General features: G+C 53.4%; 1 protein-coding gene across 9 annotated transcripts in view; it reads right to left on the bottom strand.

The window, feature by feature from the left end:
- Positions 1-4,459: 4,459 nt before the first annotated feature.
- Positions 4,460-21,369, bottom strand: part of MTHFSD (methenyltetrahydrofolate synthetase domain containing) — a 145,949-nt gene continuing 129,039 nt past the window's right edge. For all 9 annotated transcript variants that reach the window (XM_055079047.1, XM_055079050.1, XM_055079049.1 and 6 more), the window contains 5 exons: positions 19,656-19,769; positions 16,826-16,916; positions 13,744-13,856; positions 13,336-13,461; positions 4,460-7,834 (listed from right to left, as the gene is read on the bottom strand). In XM_055079047.1, coding sequence (XP_054935022.1) covers positions 7,406-7,834; positions 13,336-13,461; positions 13,744-13,856; positions 16,826-16,916; positions 19,656-19,769 — 873 coding nt within the window. In that variant the 3' untranslated portion in view covers positions 4,460-7,405. The remainder of the gene's footprint in view (positions 7,835-13,335; positions 13,462-13,743; positions 13,857-16,825; positions 16,917-19,655; positions 19,770-21,369) is intronic.

A 21,369-nucleotide genomic window follows, 5' to 3' on the forward strand; every position in this document is an offset into this window, starting at 1 on the left:
CACCACGTTTCTGTATTTGGAAATTTCCACCAAAGCCAGCCCCATAGTTCAGCACACCGTGTTTCTGGGCCCTGCGTGGTCACAGCTTGGGGTGAAGCAGGGAGGGCTGGGCCATCTCTGTCCGAATGGTCAGAAGCCTTCCCTGGGCAGAGAGCTCGGGGCAGGGGACCTTCCCTGGGAGAGGAGGCAGCCTAGCATCGGAACGGTCCCGGGGATTCCGCCCCTGGCTGTTTCTGAGGGGGCAGCGCCACCTGCTGTCCACCTCGCCGTTTTTGCTGGGACAACAGCAGGGACCCACTGAGGAAAACTGATTTCACCTGAATGTGGACAGAAGCTGCGCACAGAAGAACCTGAGTCTGATGTTTCAGGGCCTCTGACCTTTGTTAAGGTGCGGCTGGCGTTTTTTGGGAGGGCGCCGAACTAAATGAGTTTAGTCTTTTCCTAATTACACAAATGATAGGGCTTATTTAAAATAAAATAAATACACTGTAGAAAGGTGAAAGGAAGAAAGCAAACATGGCTTCAAACCCACCCCTCGAGACTGCATGTCGGCTCCAGGAGACGTCTCCCTGCACACACGGAGACCTGCCGACCCTGGAGAAGCAGACGGCGAACCCAGGATTGAGATCCTGGGAGTCAGAGAGCCCGAGTCTGAGTCCCAACTCCACTGCTTCCCAACTGTGAGCTCGGGCCGGTGCCTCCCCGACTATGCCTCAGCTTCGCCATCTTTAAAATGGGGGTGATGGTAGGAGAACTCCTCTCAAAGGATTAAGTGATTAGAAAATCTATGAAGGGCTTACAGTTGAAGAAACCGAGAGGGCAAGCAGTCCGCCTGAGGTTGCACAGCAAGGACCCGTCGGAGCTGGATTCACTGCCAACCCTGGTGGGTGTGGCTTCAACACCATGTGCCTCCACCACTAAATCAATTGTCTCCGGTGTCCCCATGGGCCACCGTGGCTCCCAGCAACCTTGGAGGCCTGTTGGTAGTCAAGAGATGATGGCGGACAGGCTTCTCCCTTGATGGTGGGGAGAGGCCCTGGGACTGAAGGCCAGCTCTGCTGTGTGACCTGAACAAGTCAGATAACCTCTGGGAGCCACATCTTTCTCACCTGGAAAATGGGAACGTAACAACACCTGCTTCATGGGATTCCTCTATGGGTTAAGTGAGTTAATCCACCCTCCGAGGCAGGCAGGGCTGTTTAGTTTGCTCACAACTCAGCACTTCAGGGCCTGAGTTTATTGCTTCCAAAACACCCAAAGTGCAAAATGTCCACATTACATGGTCACATGTCAGCTCCCATTATAACTTTTGTGATTTATGGACGTCGGAAATAAAGAATTCCATTCACAGGAAGAAATCCTGCCCCACCGGAGGAACACGAGTGTGGGTTCCGCTACTTAGAAGTCTCTGCTTGCTTGAAAGATCGCCCAGGCAGTCTCCAGTGAAAACCTAGGACGATGACAAGGACTGGCAAAGCAAGTGGGGCTCACAGGGGAGGGCGTGGTAGGGGTGGGGGACAAGAGGGGCTCCGCCACGCACCGGGGAACAAGCCATCACAACTCGGTGCCTCAGTTGCCTCATCTACACAGGCAATAAAATACGGGGCCATTTCAAGCAACAGAGGGGAAGCCGGCCTGGTGACCCTCAGACTGAGGGCTTCCAATAGGGGCAGCTACCCAGTGATGCGCAGATGAGAACTGAAGGCAGCAGGACAGATGCAACGGAGTGGACAAAACCCACCGCCCCCCGCCTGGAGACTCTCCTGCAGGCTCCTGAACTGAGCAGACCCAGCCCCAGGGGTGTCTCTGCCACTAGCACGTGTGCGCCTGGGGGTACCACGCCACCCTGCATCTCTCACCTAGAAAATGACCCGGTTTTGTGTGCCTCTTTCTACCTTAGGTGGCAGGTGAAGGCGACCCACAGTGAAAGAAGATACACAGATAACTCTGGCCTAGTCTACAATCGGCTACAACCCGACTCCCGGCTTCACTACCAAAGCTGGGGGACTGGGGGCGAGTTGCCAGCCTGTGCACAGGGACGCCTCTCGAAAGTGACTGGGAGGGCCAGGTGAAATCGCGCGTTTGCGTATCTATATGATTTGTATTTCTAAATTGTACCTTCGGTAATATATGTGTATTTATAAGTGCATCATATAATTCATACAGTAACACTGTTATAATATAAATGAAATTGTGCAACTGATTATTAATGAAGAACAAATCACCCTCTAAACTTAAAGCAGCAGAAAGCATTCATGTCACTCCTGACTGAAATCTGGGCAGGGCTCAGTGGAAACAGCCCTTGTCTGCTCCAGGAGGCATCGGCTGAGACGGCTCACCTGGGGTTGGGGACCCACTTTCAAGATGGCACACCCACGAGGACGGCGAGGGGGTGGCGCTCGCTCCTCTGTTAGGCCTCGGCCCAGGCAGCTCGGGCTTCCTCACAGCGTGGGGACCGGGCTCTGAGGACAAGCGTCCCGAGAAGAGGAGGAGGAAACGGCCAGGTCCTCAGCCTCCTCGTGCAAGCCAGCAGCGTTCACCCAGCTGCCCCAGGGCCCAGATCCAAGGGGATCTGCACAGACCCCTTCTCTCAATGGCGCTGTTGAAGAGCCTTGGGCTGACACTTTACAACTTGCACAGCATTTTAAACAGCTCACTAAATTTGGGCCATTATCATCAGGAGTGAAGACAGAAGACAGAAGCCAACCCAGCTGAGGTAGGCAGCCCGCCCTCAGCTGCAGGACAGCTGGGGGCTCAGGTAGGCAGCGCCCGTTAAAGATTACTGCGGGAGGTGACTGTAAATTCACCTACACACTAATCTCTTCTTCCTGCTTTTATGTATGGAGTTTTGTGTCAGATTTATTTTGCAGACAGACTTCCCCAGGATAGCCCTGCCCCACCCCACCCCCTAAAAAAACCCATTTTGAAAATGACTATAGAGTCCACAGTATCTATTGTATTTGGAACACTGGCTGGGTTAGATCCAGATACAGGGCAAGTGAGGTTAGCCATACCCATTCGGCTCTTTCTGCTGAGTGCAGGGGCTGTGGGAAGCAGAACGGAAGTTTTGGAAGAGTCCTCTGCAAGCCAGGTGTTTCCTGGGAGCCTGTGCGGGGAGGCAGGTGGTAATGGGTGGCAATGCTCCCCAGGAAAACAAGAGGTGAAGGGAAGGATCCTCAGTTTTGCTCCTTTGGCAAAAAGGCAGAAAGCTTCACCTCATAACGATCATCTGGCCCCGGTTCCTTAAGATCCAGTGCAAAGGTTTCTCAGGCTTGGCCAGTAAGGGTGCTGGGACGGACTGCTGATGTCCGCTATGAGTGTGAGTGTGGGTGTGGGTGGAGAGCTGGATCTGCCCCATGTTCACCATCCCCGGACCCGATTACTCTTCCTTATTTATTTATTTATTTTTATTTTTTGCGGTACGCGGGCCTCTCACTGTCGTGGCCTCTCCCGTTGCGGAGCACAGGCTCCGGACGCGCAGGCGCAGCGGCCACGGCTCACGGGCCCATCCGCTCCGCGGCACGTGGGATCCTCCCGGACCGGGGCACGAACCCGCGTCCCCCGCATCGGCAGGCGGGCTCTCAACCACTGCGCCGCCAGGGAAGCCCCTGTTTCTTTTTAAATGTTGCTCTCATCTGACATTTTATCTTCTCTCCAATATCTCTCTTCACCAAACATAAACTCTTTTGTGGTTTTAGCTACACGGGCTCTCTTTTCTTGGGTACTTTTATTCTCAGCCTTTTCTATTTGCAGTCTTGTGTCATCGTGTTTCTTTCTCCTCATGCAGCATCTGGGGGAGGTCTGTGTGCGTCGCTGGATGGGAACCAGGAAGGCCAAATGATGGCCGAAGGACAACGGGAGGGCAGACCTACAGAACCCCTCCCCTAAGAGTCTGGGAGGGCTGGCTGCCGGGGAGGGTGGGGTGTGAACAGCGCTACCCCTGCCCCTCTGCTGGTAGAGAAAGTACAGCCATCCCTTGGTATCTGTGGGGGACTATTTCCAGGAGCCTCCATAGATACCAAAATCCACCGATGCTCAAGTCCCTTGTGTAAAATCGTGTAATACAGGCGGCCCTCCATATCCATGGGTTCCACATCCAGGACTCAAAATTTGCAGTTGGGTGAACCCTCGGTTGGTGCAGAACCCGCAGGTGTTGAGGGTCAACCGTAACGCAGAGAAGCTGGCAGGGTTCCTGGGGGAGAGGCCAGGGTCCAAGTACCCGCTTTACCTCTGCCTGGGTCTGGAGCCCCGAACAAGCCCACTGCACCTTCTGAGAGCAGCTGTTTCCATTTGTAACGGTCACCCAGTCCAGAGGCCGATTTTAGAAGCAGGAGACGCATGTTGTAAAGCTTATTTATCTTAACATTCCAGAAACGACTTAAGTAATACTAACTAAAATCATTTATGCATAGTGACAAATTTTAGAAAAGAACACATAGAAATTTCGATGCATAAAAACGCTGGTTAATGCCGTTGCTTGGAGAAGCATCCCGCAGACAGCTCATCCTGGAAGGCTCGTTTGGATTCCATACCCACCAAAACCTTACATTCCAAGAGAGGACCAGGAATAAGTTCCTCCTTAAATTCAGGGCCCTGCCCATCCTTTCCTAACCCAACATTAGAAAACATTCTCTTCTATTATCTCCAAATTCCTTCATTTTTATGTTTAGATGTTTAATTAGCCTGGAATTTATTTTTACGTGTGCTATGACTTAGAAATAAATCCAAGCTGCTTTATTCACCCTTCAAAACAACAAATCTAGAGGAGGTCCTATCACTATGCCCACTCACAGCTGAGCACGTGGAAGTTCAGACAGGAGGCACCAGGCAGCGGCAACACTGAGGCTCTCGGCTGAACCTGTGCGATTCTGAAGCCCATGCTGTTAATCCTAGCTATGTTTTAAAACCGCACAGAGGAAAGACTGGAAGTAAATAAGAGGCAGCGTCACGGCTGCTTAAGCGGTGGGGTGAGGGGTGACACTCTTTGTACTTCTGATATCCCCAAATTTCCAGAAGGGATAAGTTTACTTTTATAAACAGAAAAAAATCTAAGTGACGGTGGGCAGTGAGCCTCAAAAGAAACAGAAAGTTACAACCGTTCAGGCCTTAGAAACAAACACCTCAACCCTCTCGTTGTGAAGATGAGGACGCTAATGCCCGGAGAGGCTCCATGGCTTGCCGGCCACACGGGAACCGTCAGCAGACACAGTGAAGCCCCAGGGCCAGCGCTCGCCATGCAGAGTTGAGGGTGGCAGGAAGCTCCTCGCATCTGCGAGCCAAACTGCAGCGCCACTCAGGAAAACACAAGATGCGACCCATGAATCGTGACGAATCCACTTAAAAGGGGTTCATACGGTCTCAGCAACTTGTCAGGTGCTCATTTTCCATTATTTTCTAACATGCGAGTTAATACAATTATGATGCGGACAAATACTCGAGAGCTTGGGGAACGGAAAGCAGGGCCCGAGCGCCCCTCCTGGCGGCGCTGAGAACGACTACGGCTCTGGGGCTGGAGGGAGGCGCGCAGGTGATACATCCGGAGGGCTTATATTTCAGGCCCTTGGTCCTAGTTTCCCTCATCCTAACCTACTGTCCACAGGTATTAAAAAATGATGAATGCATTCAGATTATCTGTGTATCAAGACATCGGATTATTCTGGCTGGCGGTGACAGAAAAGCCAGCGCCCTGGCTCAAGCCGGAGGGATCATCCCTGATGTGCACAACTCAGCGGTCTAAGGTGCTGGCGCCAGACTCCCCGGACACCGGCCCCCAGGGCTGAGGCCTGGACCCAGCCTTCGCCTTGGCTCTGACGGAGACCCTCACATTTGCATTTCTCCTGAGTTGCTGTGTATCAGCGGGTGGTTCTCCCAGCTGGGGCTGGGGCACAGTGGGGAGGAAAGGCAGGGACAGGCTCACCTCCGGCCCTCCTGTAGCACTGCTCCAATGGTAGCAAGTCAACGATAGAAACACCAACCAAAACGGAACAAGAACATGCCAAAGACAGGAGGCATTCTGGAAAAAACGGGAAAACCAACCGGAACGGAGCAAGGAGTTCAGATATCAGGTCACCACTCTGGACTGGGCAGTCAGTCAGCCTGGGATGGTCAAGCTGAAACACAAGTGACAAAACGAAACCAGCCAAGGGACGGGGGTCGGGCAGAGAAAGAGAGAGCCCAGAGGCCCTAGGGCCTGGCCTGCCCTGTGTTAAGATAGTCTACCCCCTGGTTTTGTTCATGACAATGTGGAAAGAGTCTGCATTTAACCGAGCAAATCTAAGGATCAAATTCTCTTTCCAAAGCCTCCACCGCATTTTCACTGTAAAACCAACGAGAAAATGCTTTTCCAAAGGGAGACAGAGAGCCCTGAGAACATTATCTTCAAAGTGCAGGCAAGGCCTGCCCCTTGAGGCATAATAATGGGTTTAAAACATGCACAGTAAGACCCTCTGGTGAAAAAATAAAAATATCCAGTGCATATACATTTGAAGAAAAAAATGAAATCTCCACTTAAATGCTTATCTTGACTTTTCACCCAGGATCAACTGCAAAAGCACTTCTGTTTAGAAAGCACAGTTCAGCCAAAATCCAGCTTGATTTTCAGGAACAGAGAAATGGAGGGAGAGAAAACATACGGAAAACATACGACAGTGGACAAATGAGTGTGTGAGCATCTGTCTGGCCTCGTGTGTGACGTAGGCTGGGACAACTCATCGAAAGCCAGGATTTCCTAGACACAGAGCTCCCCGCTGTTCAGGGGCAGCTGGCCGAGAGCAGAGGGTGTTCACCCCGAGGGAGGAGCCTGGCTGGAAAGGTAAGGAGGCGACAGAGGTGAGACCACACGGCCGAGGGTCCATGTCAGATTGGCCTCCATCTCCGACACCAGGACTGAGATGTGACAAGCAGTCTGTACCCTGGGGACTGAAGCACCTGGCTTCTGCGAGCCGAATGCATCTTTTCCCTTCTAGCAGTGCCAGGCCAAGGAGCCAGGAACACAAGGATGTCTTCTGGTTCTGAGCCGCCACGCCTCTGCATCTGGTCCTCTGTCCACCTTCTCTTAATCCCCCCCGCCTCTCAAGTTCAAAACACAGACTCCCCTAAATTGCGGTCAGCATTTACTCCTACTTGTTTATTGCCCACTCAGTCCCCTAAACCAAGACACCAGCAGGGCTGTGACATCCACCAGGCTGAACGACCAGGATAAGCCGAAGCCTGAACGTGGACCTTTCCAACTTCAGAAGATGGGAAGTATAGCACAGCTGACTTCCCTGCTCCTCAGGAGATACCAGGCAGCAACTGAAGCTCTGACTTCCTGGAGAGGACTGAACTCAAAGCAGCTGGTGCAGCAGAGCTCCACCACATCCCGCTGTGCTGGGCTCTGAAGTTCACCGGGGGCCGGAACGAGATGTCACGGGTCAGGGTGCGGCTCTCCAGCACGGCCACCCGCCGGGCCACTGGCACCCTGCTGCCTGGCCAGCGCCACCTTCGCTGTGTTGGCGCCCAGACAGAAGCCCTGCAAGCGGGAGATGGCCTGCCAGGCCTCGGCCGGCTCCCGGTAGTGGAGGAAGGCCCTGCGCTGCGGCCCCTGCCAAGTGAGCCGTGAGGGCGCCGCGCCCCGTGCGCTGAGGGCTCGTTTCAGCTCACTCACCCGGGCGTCCCGGGGGAGGTTCCCAACGTAAACAGTGCAGGAAGGCACATCCTCCCCCTGCACGGAGCCCGATTCCAGCGAGGGCAGCGGCCGGCGTGTATCCCGAAGGGTGACGTCCTTCCCGGCCCGCTCCTCTCGGCAGCGCAGGCTTCTGAGGACTGGCATTCTCCCCATCATCTCACAGCTGATCTGAAAAAGCAAGGCAGTTCAGGCTACTCTTGAGGCGTCCAAAAGGGACCATGACTTGCTCACAAGGGAGGAGAAATCAGTCACTCAGGGGCCTCCGCCCCACATGCTCGTGGAAGTCTCCGTCCACTCAGGCCAGCCATCTCCATCTCTGCCACTCTGCGTCTGCCCAACAGGCCGTGGCCGCTGGCAGGAACCGGACGGCTTTCTCCATTTTCCTGGGGCCAGAAGGCAGAGAACCAAGGCTTCCTACGCAGAAGGCGAAGAGCTAGGGACTTCCCTGGCGGTCCAGTGCTGGGGACTCTGCCTTCCAAGGCAGGGGGTGCAGATTTGACACGCCTCACCGCCAAAAAACCACAACATAAAACAGAAGCAATATTGTAACAAATTCAATAAAGACTTTAAGTCCACATCAAAAAAAAAAATCTTAAAAGAAAAAAGAAGGGGAGGAGCTAAGATCACTAGTATGAGGGTTACAGGGTCACAAATGGCAACCGCCCTGGCGAACCCAGGATAATGGGGCGGTTTCTGCTTCCACAACTGTCTCCTCCCCGACCTACGCCTTTGGGTGGGATGAGGTCTTAAATGGGGCCGTGGGGATCTCCTTCTCAGCCTCCCCCCACCTCGCACCCCTTAATTAAGGGCCAAACCCATCCAGACCTCTGGGAAAAAGCACAGACAAGGCGAACGTGAAACAGAATGCGACACGGAGAACACTTTTCTAGCAAAGGGTGATCAGGCTACAGAATAACGAATCCCACACACAGTGTTGCATCTCAGAGAGAAAGACTTTTACACAAAGGACACTTTTGGCTTTTTGGTCAAATTGATCAGCGAGCATCTCCTGAGCACCCATAGCAATGGAGGAGACAGAAGAGCCCCAATACTCGAGGTGAAGCCTGAACAGGACACCCACGGCTCCATCCCGTGGGGCAGGGGCACTGGGGGCTGAGCCTGTGGCAGAAGTGGTTCATGTCTCTTAAGGAATCCCAAGGCAGAAATGAAACAGAAAGCCATGCTTAGTTCTTTTCAATAATTCCTTCTTTAGAGATGCTTTCTGTCTTCCGTTTGGGGCACAAAGCATGTAAATGTCAGTCACCAAGGGAATTCCCTGGCAGTCCAGTGGTTAGGACTCCATGATTTCACTGCTGAGGGCCTGGGTTCAATCCCTGGTTGGGGAACTAAGATCCCACAAAGCTGTGCAGCGTGGCCGGAAAAAAAAAAAAAAACCAGTCACCAAGAGGCAAGCAATGGTCCAAACACGGGCTTCCCACAGATATGGGCACATCAGAACACAGATCAGCACACAACGTGGACAGCTGTAATTTTTCTACAAAAATAGTTCAACTAGTACCAGTGTTCTCAATATATTCAGAATCCTACATAACTTAGGGCAATGGTTCTTATCCTTGTCAGGGTGCCAGGGACCCTGGAGAGAAGCTGGGGTTCCCTCCCAAGAAGGGCTCCACCGCAATTCTCTGTACAACTTCCCAGCACCTGTTCGTGGACCTGCAAACCGCAAGAGGCACAGAGGTCCCAGGTGGAGAATCAACGGATTAGGATAAGATTTAAAGAAACACGAACACCTAAGCACGGCCAGTGTCTTCTCACAAACCTACGGGCTCCGAATCCTCACCCATTTCGTCCTGGTTCTCTCTCCCAGTGCCATGCAGACGATGCTCTCCACCGCGGCAAAGCCTTGCCTGGGGGTCAGCGCCCTCCCCAGCCCGACGCTGCCCTTGTCCCCGGCACAGCCAAGTCAGGAGCCTCGCGGGGGGCCCCCGGCCACTCGGGTCTTCAGAACAGAGCACGCTCTTAGCGCAAAGAAAAACTCCCTCCTTCTCATGTTTCCCATTGTTGAGATACAAAGAGAAAAGCAAAAACCACATCTATGCCACGGAGACACCCACAAGATGGAGCCACTCCTCCGGATCAGAGGGAATCTTCCTCCGCTTGACCCTCTGCCATCTCCTGAACTGAGGCACCTGAAGGTGGTTAAACGCAAAGGCCGGTCCTCCGGGGCTCCGGTTCCCAGAGACAATGCGAGCCTGGCCGCCCCCACTCCCTGCCACGTCCCTCTCCTGCCTTCCTAAGGAGTTCAGATCCTTGCATTCTTTCAAAGTACCTAGGAGCAAATTTCAACCGGTCATAATTAGATTCTTGGGGATTTCTTAAGTTACTGGATCTAGCATTGAGAAAGAATGCTCGAATCTAAAACTGTAATCACAGTCAGAGAAAAAGTGCGACTACGTCCTGGTGGGAGAGACTGAACGTTACCCCAGTCCAGCAGCGGGAGCCACCGGGCCACACCTCCTGGGAAACACCGCGTGTCCGCCGGGCCCACTGTGGCCCGACGAGCACCCCTGAGGTGCCCGGTGGACCCACAGGGCCGCCTCAGGCGGAGGTGCGTGTTCTCAGGAAGCCTGACGCACGGGCTGAGGCTCCACGCTCAGGCAGCAGAAATCCACCCGAAAACGTGTGTGAGGCGAACACGCATCCTTCCGTGCGCGTCCCTGGGAGGCACCTGATCCCAGGCGGGCGCACGTACAAACTGCAGTCGGCTGCAGGATAAGGAAAGCCTTCCAGCACACACTGTGACCCGAGTCCACGGCACCGCCACGCTGGCGCACACCAAGGGATCTTTGGAAACGGAAACACAGAAATGCGAGGCTTTTACGTAAAACTGCTCGTCTTGAGAGCAGCATGTCCTCTGGAACAACAAAGCTCAGCGTCAGCTCCCTCTCCACGCCACGCCCACCCGGTGAGTTCTAAAAGGACAAACCTCCCTGACCATGAGGGGGCCTCTGCCACTGTCCCGGCCATTTGCCACCTATGTGCCCCGCGTGTGACGGCGTAGGTTGATTGTGGCCCTGGAGCCGACAGGCTTCTGAGGGCCAAGTGGACGGGCTGGACACCCACACAGGGCCCACAGTGCTGCTCTCTATTTTTCCTGGCTGGCAATTAGGAACGTTTGTTAGGTTTTGTCTATTTGCCATGTGAAATGAAAGATTTTGCTTGTTAATCAAGCAAAAAAATGTATGCCCTTCTGTAACCAATCATCCCATTTAAAAAGCAAGTATAAAGCAAAATTGATTTTTTCTGTACGCTACAATCACTTTTTGCTGAAGCATGCAGATGGCAGTCATTTATAAATACATGTCCCCTCTAGAGATTAAATTAAACCTGTCCCCTAGAAATGCTCGCTAAGTCCAATACAATCAGAAATCTGACTCTCGAGGCGTCTGCTGCCAACCCAAGGAGAAGACACTCGGCTCTAACCTCCCTCCGCCGCACGCTGGGGTTGCACTCTGGGATAAATTGCTTTTCTTTCTGGTCCTCACTTCACCTGACCGGAAGATACGGTGCTTGGGAGGGATGACCTCATTCTATAATGCCCGGATGTGCTGGAGCAGCTGCGGCCAAAGTTGAAGAGAGACACTAGACGTATTTCGAAGGAGAACTACAACTTCCATGAGAATCATGTTAGTCTCTCGCCAGACTCAGAAGGTGGGTCGAGGAGACCTACTGTCCGAAGTGACTGGAGCTGGAAACAGAGTCCATATCAGATGGGTCTACGGGCTCGGGCAGTACTCACATTTCTTGAGAAGCTGGAACAAAGGCTGGAAAATCAAATGCCGTACAGCCTTTGTGTATTAAGAATGAGTTAAAAAAAAAAAAAAAAGCATCACGTTTTGTACCTATTTCAAAACATTTCATCTGGGAGGGCTACAGTGCTGAGAAGCAAAAGGGGATTCCAGATAGTCCAAGGACACAGACAAGCGGCAAATCCCTGGCGTGTGATCCCTACAGAGGAGTCTACGGCCGGAGCGTCACAGAGGGATCTACCGGCATGCGCCAAACGAAGAGCCCACCTGAAACAGCACTATAACCCAGCACTGAACTGCCCCCCCACCGCCTCCAATCTTCAGCGGAATTAGGGACTTTGTGCCCAAAGTCAAGGAAAACGCACTCTGGCTGCACACAGAGCAAGGCCAAGACAGAAACCCCAGGGGCTGGAGAGAGTCCTTGCCTTCACGGGACCCATCCCTCTGCATGGGAGAACTGAGAACACAGGGCCCAAAATAAGAAATGGCCTTTTACAAGCTCGGGATTCTTGCCAAGGCCTCGCTAACGATTAGCACCCTTCAGGAAGAGGAAGAGTAAGCCGGCGTCCCGATGAGCGGACTGAGATGTCTCAGGAAGCTGCGGTTGAATTTGGTTTCCTTTCATCTCAGAGGGCTTATATTCCTCTAACACAACTGATCACCTAATTTGTTGCTTTCTTTATATTTTTCTTGTTAAAATCTGCAGACTGTAACCACGGCTATTCTCCAAGGCAACCAACTCTCTCTCCCTGGAGGGGTGCCCAGAACCCTCCCAGCCTGCGCTGCAGCTGGCCCTCAGCTGTGAAGTGCTGGCCCCCAGAATCCTCCCAGCCTCGCCGCGGCCGCCCCGTGATGTGCCCCCCAGACCGTGTGCTCACCTCTGAGCACAGCCACCGCGCTCCCGCGGCCTGTGTGCCAGGCGCCGTCCAAAGGGAGGCTGTGGGCCTGAACCCGAAGCTCTCAACGTCCCGAGGGAGGTGTGAATAGTCGTGAAGGCGCTGCGGCCCTCTCCCTGGCGCTCAGGTGCACGTGGACGGTCCCACACCCCACCTCAGGGTCTCACGTGCTGCCCTGTGCTCTCCTCCGGGGCTCTCCTGGCAGGAGCGCAGGCACCTGTGGGGAAGCCCTCAGGGTGCGGCGAGAGCACGGGGCTCATCCCCGGAGGTGGACTCCCAGGCCCACAGGAAGCGCCTTCCCGCTCTGGATGACTCAGGTTTAAGGAACGTGAAACATGGACAAACGTGCTAATTTGACCAGGCGTTTCAATCGAAACAGAGCACAGCTTCTCCAGCTTTCTCAGTAATTCTGGCTATTTACCAGCAGGTGGCATCATAACCTACAGGTTGGCTTCTGGGGTCAAACTCCAATTGCAGACCAGTCTGCGATACACGCCACTGCCTGTTCTGGAGCTAAAAGTCACCATGGCATCGGCTTACGAAGGCTTGGGTACTGCCTCCCGCCCAATTCAGTTCTGCGTGGAGACGCAGACGGCAGTAAGGAAATCTGGGTTTGCAAAAGGCAAGACTGATGATTAGGACCATGCACAGCTGGGGCGGCAGAAAACAGCTCTTAGAAGTGAAAGCCAGCTGGCAAACAGGCTCAAGGCATCAGCTCTCCTCGTGGAGTTGGTCACTTCCCACCGCCTATAGCTGGTGTCGTGCAGAGACCTTGAACCCTGCCTGCTCGTCAGAACCAGCAGGTTTGCAAAGCAGATTCTCCAGCCCATGCTTGGAGACCGTGATTCAGAAGCAGAAACGTTCAGAAACTCACGGGTGACCCTAACGCACAGCCATGCAGGCCTGGGGACAGCTGCCATGCCCGACAGAGAACGCAGGGCAAGAGGAGGTGCCTATAAGCCGCGGGCCGGCGCGGGCCTCGCTCCACAGCACGGTGACCCACCTTGGACCACACGATTCCTGTTGGCTTGGGGCGCTCACACCCCGTGGCGATGACCCGAGTTGGAGTGAGAATGTAGTCCACGGTGAGGTCGTGCTCCTCAAGGAGCGTTTCAGGTATGTCGACAACCTGGCCAAACAGAAGCGGGTGAAGGAGCCGACAGGGGCACGGCCCCAGCCGTGCTCGCTGCACCGCCAGGTGGAAGTACGCCGTTCCCCAAACCCATCACGGGCAAGGCCGAGCCGCCGCAGCACGCGAGCCCAGCCTGGCTGAGCGACGCCACGGCCGACGCCCGACGCGGCGTGGCGGGAAGGCAGAGGCCCCGCCCCGCCCCGCCCCGCGCCGTCCCGCCCCGCCCCGCGCCGGGCTCTCAGTGAGCAGCAGCTCTGCTGGCCTGTCCCCAGGAAGCACCTGGCAGTCGTGGACGACGGTGACCACTGGCGTCCCCTGGCTGACCGCGCCCATCGACACCATCATGGCGTATTCAAGGTCGGCGTAGCCTTCTCCCTTCCCGATCCTCCAGCCTAAGAACAACGCAGAGAATCGACGTCTCTGCGGGGTCTGGGGAACCACGCAGGATGACATTTCTCATCGTGGACTCAGAGGAGTTACAGAGGAAGAGCCACACTAAGCGGGCACAGGCGTTAACACACAGTGAAGCGAGCTTGGAGCCTTTTAAACGCAGAGACCTCTCCTTTACCAAGGAAACTGAGCTTGCATTTATGTGCGCTTTACGTTTACGTTTAAGAGTAGTGAAACAGTAGTTTTTAAGAACACTAAGAACAGATTCCTACTAGAGGCAAATCTTTTTCATCATGGAGGGAAAGCAGAAAGTCTAAATCAGGGACACGGCTGTGAGACGGCACAGCCTTGCCTTGCAAAAGCACTAAGGACTCACCCAGTGCAGCCCCACAGCTTGGAAGGAGGCGGTTTAAGCAGCACTAGGGCTATTTTGCAAATTCACAAATGCAGCACAAGAAAAGGATTCGTCATCTGAAGCTGAAGGACAAGCTAAGCAGGAGAAAAGAACGCAGGACGGTGGACGTTAGCACGCCGCTAGCTCCCAGCCGAATCCCGTTACTCTTCTCGGTAGGACGCCCAGGCCAGCCAGGAGCTCTGACTTCCACGCAACATCGGCATCATCACCAAGCCTGTAAGCGCCATCACCCATGCGTCCTCGTAAGAGTCAGACCTGACTGAGCTACTTTTACAATGAAAAGCCTTCAACCGTGCATGCAAAGAAGGAAGAGAAAGACGATTCAACAGCAGAACAGCGAAGGGTACCAAGAGTCCAGAGAGAGACAGGTGGTCGGACAGTGAACACAGGAGAAACGTTCAAGCTCACCCAAATCAGATGCAAATGAAGAGGCAACTCAAACACCACTGTTCACTATCAGACACAAAAAGTGAGGTGGGATAATCCTAGTTATTAACAGGAGAAGAGGGAGAGAGGCAAGCAGATGGCGTGGGGGTGTGAGGTGGGCACACTGTCTGGTGGGTAGCTTGGCAGCATCCACCAGGATTAAAAACCCTTCGGTCCGGCAGTTCCTCTCCTAGGACTCAGGCCACGGAGAGTCCTCAAAGGTACGCCTAGAGCATATGATAAGACTACACACCTCGCTGTGGCGCTATCTGCGAGGGAAAGACGGAAACCAACGCTGGCGATAACTGCCTGCCTGTCAGTGAGCGCTGATGAGCAGGAGGCTCCCTCTGTGCTGACGGGCAGAGCCCGTGGAGACGCAGACGCAGCAGCAGGGCACAGGGCTCTCAGTGCGGAAACAGACCAGGATGAACACGCAGCCCCCACACAGAACACGCTCGAGATGCCTGTCTCTCACAGCACAAAAGCGGACACTTCTGTGGGCGTCAGGGGACGGGCAGAGGAAAGCGGCCAGGCAATGCTTTCTGTGCCATGCACGTTTTATCCACATTTTTTAAGCACATGCATGGTGATTTTGTTGTTTTAATTAGAGGGTTATCTACACAGTGGCAGTTACAAAACATTGTTTTCTTTTTCGTCCATCCTGAACTAAAGCAGAAAACTCCTGATGCCCCTCTAAAAGAAGAAATCTTTGCTGCTAACTTCCCATGGCCAAAAGAGCACAGCCCAGTTCCCGGCACCTGGCCTCAGGTCTCTGGAAGGACAGCCCCAGACACGAGCAAGCCGTGCTACGTGGCCACGGCACCCCCTCTCCCTGTCCTGCTCCGCCCGCCTTGGACACACCGGGCACGCAGGAGCTAAACCTGAGGCCTCTTCGGAGGTCACCCTGCTCCAAGCTGGCGAGCCCCTCCTCCGAGCGCACCGACGTCCACCCCGGCCTCTGTCTGCAGCACTGAGCACGTCGTGTTGCAGTTCAGCTCCCACGCCTGCTCCTCCCACCCACGGAGGACCCAAAGCAGAGTCCACTCAGTGCCGGCCTGGCATCTGGCACACAGTGGGCACACGGGTGCTCACGTGTACCCGTCCCTGAGGACACAGGTAAAGCATCTGTAACTGTGAATACACGGAAAACAAGGAATAAAGGCCTGTAACATCGCACTCCTAAGCATCTCACACAGTAGCTCAGAGCAGGAGCTGGGAAAAGACTAAGCTTAAGGTGATGGTATTAAAGGCCAACATTTAAAACACGACGCTCGGGGTTCAGAGCGACTGATTTAGGGCACTGCTCGCCAACTGTTTATTCGGAACCTCTACTGAAGGAAGAACTTGGCTCTGGCCGATTAACTTCCAAAGGGAGATCTGAGGATGAGCATCTGAGGACACTCTCTTGGAGGGAAGGGAGGAGAGGGAATGCTTTCCTAGTGAGGGCGGGGGTCCCAATCACACCACACAAGCGCAGCTCTGCAATGTGCTCATCCTGCCGCAGAATCAGCAGCTCGTTTCCAGCAGCACCCAGCTGGGCCTGGGGCAGAGCACGGCAGAGAGGAAGAGGCCCTAGGGAATCCCAGAGACGAGTCCCGAGCGTGGCTCAGCCCAGGGCAGAGGCTGGCACAGTGACCCGCCCTGTCCCTGCTCACAGGCTTGCGGGGTGAAGCTCCAGGCCCCAGAGGCAGGCTCAGGACACCCCGCACTGTCCAGGAGGCTGCTGCTTCACAACAGAAAAAGAGCTTCAGAACGCAACGTTTCTCCGCTTACTGGAGCCTCTCCAAAACCAACTATTGACTGACGCACTGCAAATAAATTCAGCTCCAGTTCCAGTTAACTTAAGAACAGAGGGGAAATCTTTCACCACCTGAAGAGAGATGATCTCACTTTTTTTCTCCTGTTATGAAAAGTGAAAATGCTGTAAAGGTGCTGAGTGGGGCTGAGACTGGGAGGGACCGAGTTAACTCTTCAAAGTGAGTGACAGACGCAGCGGCTATGCAGGCCAGGCACGCGTCCAGAAAGCTGAAATGACTCACCATCGATGTCTGAAAGGCGACCGGAGCGCTGGGGGAACATCAGGCTGCAGGCTAAGTGGTCACATCCGAGAGTTTCTGTTCTTAATCTTACCTTTTTCAGAAACAGCCACGGACCCCACCACCACTAAGTCCACAAGGACCCTGGAATCCAAGCCCACCGGAGTGCTGTAGTTCCTCACGCCCTGCGGACAGACACGCGGCCTGAGAGCTCCCTGGCAGAGAGGCCACCCGTCTCATAACCCCCGGGGAGATGCACTCAGGGTCTGAGCAGCCTCCCGAGGGAAGCCAGCACGTGCACCATCCCACGGCAAACACGCGGCAGCACGGAAGCAGCAGCTCAGGAAAAGCATGGATCAGAACCATTTTCAGACAATTCCCCACAATTCTTCCCCAGGAGAGACATCAGGAGGAACTGACAGCACAATGACTAGGATATTCATTTCATAATATTCAACAAATCATTTTCCTCCAGAGGCAGGAGAGCACGGTGATTAGAATACAGGCTCGGGAGTCACAAGGAACTGGGTCCAGATCCCTCTCCTCCGCGGCCTCCACAGGAGGAAACTCTCTGAGCTGCGGCCTCTTCCTCTGTGAGACAGGAGGGACACCAGACCTGCCTCGTCCGACACGTTGGAATGAAACGACAGAGCGCAGGTAAAGCGTCTAGCACGTAAGATGTGGCCATTCAGCGTGTGTGACATATTAGTTAACCGTGAAACACTGGAGGCCTCTCTCTGCGTGAACAGCTGATCACTCCTAACATATTAATTATTCAATCAAAAAGCACCCAAAGCACAGCCACTTAGGCTAACTAACGGAGGCCTGTGTGCAAAGCACAGGGAGGCTCCTGTGGCCATGATTCTGATAATGGGAGACAGGGAAATCTCGGAAACGAGAGAAGGATGCTGCACCGCCCAGTACCCGGCAGCAGTGGTCGCCGGATGTGGCACGGTGCCCTGTCGACAAGCACGTGATGAGTCCCTGTAGGATCGGGACCATGACTGGGGCCTCTCAACCATCAAACCGCAGTCCTCGGCCCGCGGTGCCCCCACTGCGGGAAAGCGTGTCTTCCGTTAAGCTCGCAGCGGCCACGCGGGCGGGTCTCTTGCCCACGGCCCACGTCCTCCAGCCTGTTTCAGTGGGCTTGGTGCCTGGCAGCCTTGGGGAGCACGCACCTGCCTGGGGTTTTCTGTCTTGTAACCCGTCAGGGCCCCTCTTCTCCCGGGGGCTCAGCCTCACCTGCTCAGTCTGAGCAGACACAGCGTGAGCGACCAGGAGTCACCCTGGCTCTCCAAAATCCTGTTCTAGTCCAACAAGAGCCACCGGATAGCAGAGGGACGCGTGGGGCAGCTAAGAGACCTCTGCCTGCCCCGGGGTGCTCGCCGGGGCTCTCCTGGGTCAGAGAGCAAAAACACAGACAGCGGTGGCACACACAGGTGGCTGGGGTGTGACAGGAGCAGGGGGCTGAGGGGCAAACTCAGAGTCTCATCTGCCAAGAAGTAAGCCTACATCACAGTCCCCTACAATGATATGCACGGTGGCAGCACTTCACCACTAAGCTTTGGCAACCTAAATAATAATCGCACTAAATTTGCATCTGCGTTAGACGTGGCTTTAAGAGTCTCTCTCTCCTTTGCCATGTTTCCTCTGCCACAAAGAAAACAAAAATCTTTGGTCTCCTCTGAGCCCTGTCATTCTGAGGTTCATGGCCCTGGACCCCTGATTTCCAGCCGGTATCTCATGATATAACAGAGCCCAAACACAGTTCAATCTGTATGCAAGTTCAGTTGTGAGAGCTGGTCTGGCTTCACCCTGGCTGGGACCAGCCAGTGCTGGCACCTCACAGGGACTCCCGGCAACGAGCCCCATGTCGGTCACCCTTCAGAGGGGAGTGGGAAGCTGTTAGCGGTGACACAGACCCCACTACGCCAGCACCACGGCCGTGTCTGACCTGGACCTCAATACGCGGAAAGGGGCCGCTGCTCTTACTGTCTGGAACCTGCGAATTGTAACAGATCACATTCCCTGCCAGCTCTCGGAAGTATGGGCTCAGATCTGTGGCCACGACCGCCAACTGCAGGGGATCACGGGCTGGGCACCTTGAACACTGACCAGAACCAGGGTTAGCTCTTCTTTTTCTGCCTTTATTTTCCCTTTGTTCTTTTTCCTACATGTATTTTATTATCTTACTTTATTATATGTATTTTTGTATGCCACATCATCAAATTCTATTTCTGCAATAAGACAGGTTATCAGTAAATAACGATAAAGCATTCACTTTTTATACACCAGACTTAAGTGGAGAATCCCTTTTTAAAAGGAATATCTTGATGCCCTATTTCTTCTTCCCACCGGATTAGGACTCAAAGGACCTGGGGTCAACTCTAGAACTCTGAAAAGTCACCAAATTCTATTTCTTCATCTATAAAATACTAGACATTTTCCATTGTACGGCACTCTAATGTGATATTTACACACTGGTTTTACGGCATTGTGAGGCAGTGAAGAAAATCATATGGCTGAATCACTAAAGCCATTCAATTTCCAATTGAACCTATTTTGGAAATTCTACCGTGTCCCCATTTGCTCTGGTGGCATCTGAGAAAATGCTATAGGGCACTGAACAGCATCAGAAGTTAACAGCAGAGGGCGCCAGAGTACCGGAAAGTTGGGTTTCCCTTCTCTTTTCTAACGGGGTGAATTTACTACTTCTCAGCTGAGTGCAAGAGAAAAACCGAGTTACAGGCAGTTGTTCTGCTTGGCTCCCGTAACGACAAGATTGCTGAATACTTAACATCACTCTTCATTTGGCTTTGTTAAACGCAGATTGCAACTCTGGCGGATTTACACCGTTCTAACTCACCAGGACTCACGGCTGAGAACGGTTCTTCCCTGTGGCTGGTGGTGCTTCTCAAACTTACCTGAGAGGTGGCACATTTTCTCAAGATGTCTTTAGTTGCCCCGGGGGGTGGTGTGATCTTATTAAACAACCCCGTTCTCAGTCGTGGTGTTGGAACCAACAATGTTTTTTTGCTCTTTTAAAAGAAAAGACAAACAATAAATTACAAAATTTAAGATGGGAACTTCCTTGTGTATATTTTTAACATTTCAGGAACAGAAGCAAGTTACTATTACCTGCATTTTGGGGTGTGTGCCAAGGAGATGAGTTGTTTTGCAAACCCAAGCGAATAATAGAGGGGGCTGACTTTACTTGAGCAGCTGCGCTAGCCTGCCTCAGAATAAAGGGGCAGGGGGTTTGTAAAACTCGCCGGCTCAACTCCACTTGCCGTTCAGAATGCTTACAGGTGACAAGGACAACGCAAACCCAGGTGAAGCCTGTTCTCAGGCAAACTCCAGCCATAGCCCTTCTGTGCTTTCTACTCCCGGTACTAAGCGCTATCCAGGTGCAGGGATGTTCTGTCTTGAAGCTGGCATTACACAGCCACATGAAAAACATTACCCCACCAAGCGCTTACATCTAGTGTGCTGTTCAATAACTCACAGGCTGAGAGACCAGTGCTCATTACAATCAGAATTTTATATTGACCTGGGCTGGCAACCGTCTGCTTCTATTCAGTTCTCAACTATCTACTGCGAGCCCCAGGGCAGGGGTTTTCAAAGGGGGCGCCCCGGCCAGCAGCATCAGCAGCCCCTGGACACCTGTCAGAAGTGATCAGAAGCCCCGTGGGGCCCAGCAACCTGCTTTAACAAGCCCACCTGGTAATCCTGATGCCCAAGAGCACCGCTGCAGATTATACAGGGCCGGGCCACGAGGCAGCCATAAAATTTATAAACTCTTTCATGTAAAAAATCACATGTTTTACTTTTCGTGCAGGAGGATGACAGCCTGAGACCAATAAAAGACCTATAAGAACACAGTTTGGCTTACTTAAATAAAGGTTTTCAACCCCAGGAAGAGTACTTCAGCAAAAGAAACGAGTACGTGCTACTCTCCTCCTGAGTGTGACAGAGGTGGGTGACTTTGTTTGTAGTCTCCAGATCCTGGTATACTCCACACGACTCTGATCACGCCGTGGCTGTATCCCAGAGAGCCCTGGGGAGCTCTGAGGCTCACCACTCGAGTACAGCTCCACTCGAGCCCGACTCCGAACCGCATATAGCAAGAGTCTTCAAAGCTCCTCAGGGGTGCCGACTTACAGCCAGTGCGCTCAGGCCCACGGATCTCAAAGCTCCATCAGGGCGTTTACTATGAACAGGTTCTAGAACCGAACGAGGCTCTGGGGTCAAGCCTGGGAAGCTGCGCCACCGGGCGTGATCTGCGGCCGTATGCATCGCCATCCCTGCCTGCCGAGGTATGCACTTTCCCACACAGGATGAAAGGCGCCCGCAGATCGAGGATTCTCAGGAGCTGTAGGGAAACTGAGTCGCCACCCGAGGCCTGGTGGCATACAGCAGAATCCCACAGACCCCGCACCGCCACACGCGGCACTATACTCACCGTAAACGGTGTTTTGTTTCAGCAAAACAACATCAGCCATTACATTAAATGAGTGCTGTTATCTGAATTTTACTGCTTTTATAGTTTTGTTTATATGTAATTTACACGTTTACTTTGGTCTTACAGTCACATAAGATCCTGAGCATTATAATTTATGCCAAGTTTTATGTTTATAC

Source organism: Physeter macrocephalus, chromosome 17 (genome assembly GCF_002837175.3).
Source record: "Physeter macrocephalus isolate SW-GA chromosome 17, ASM283717v5, whole genome shotgun sequence".
NCBI lineage: Eukaryota > Metazoa > Chordata > Mammalia > Artiodactyla > Physeteridae > Physeter > Physeter macrocephalus.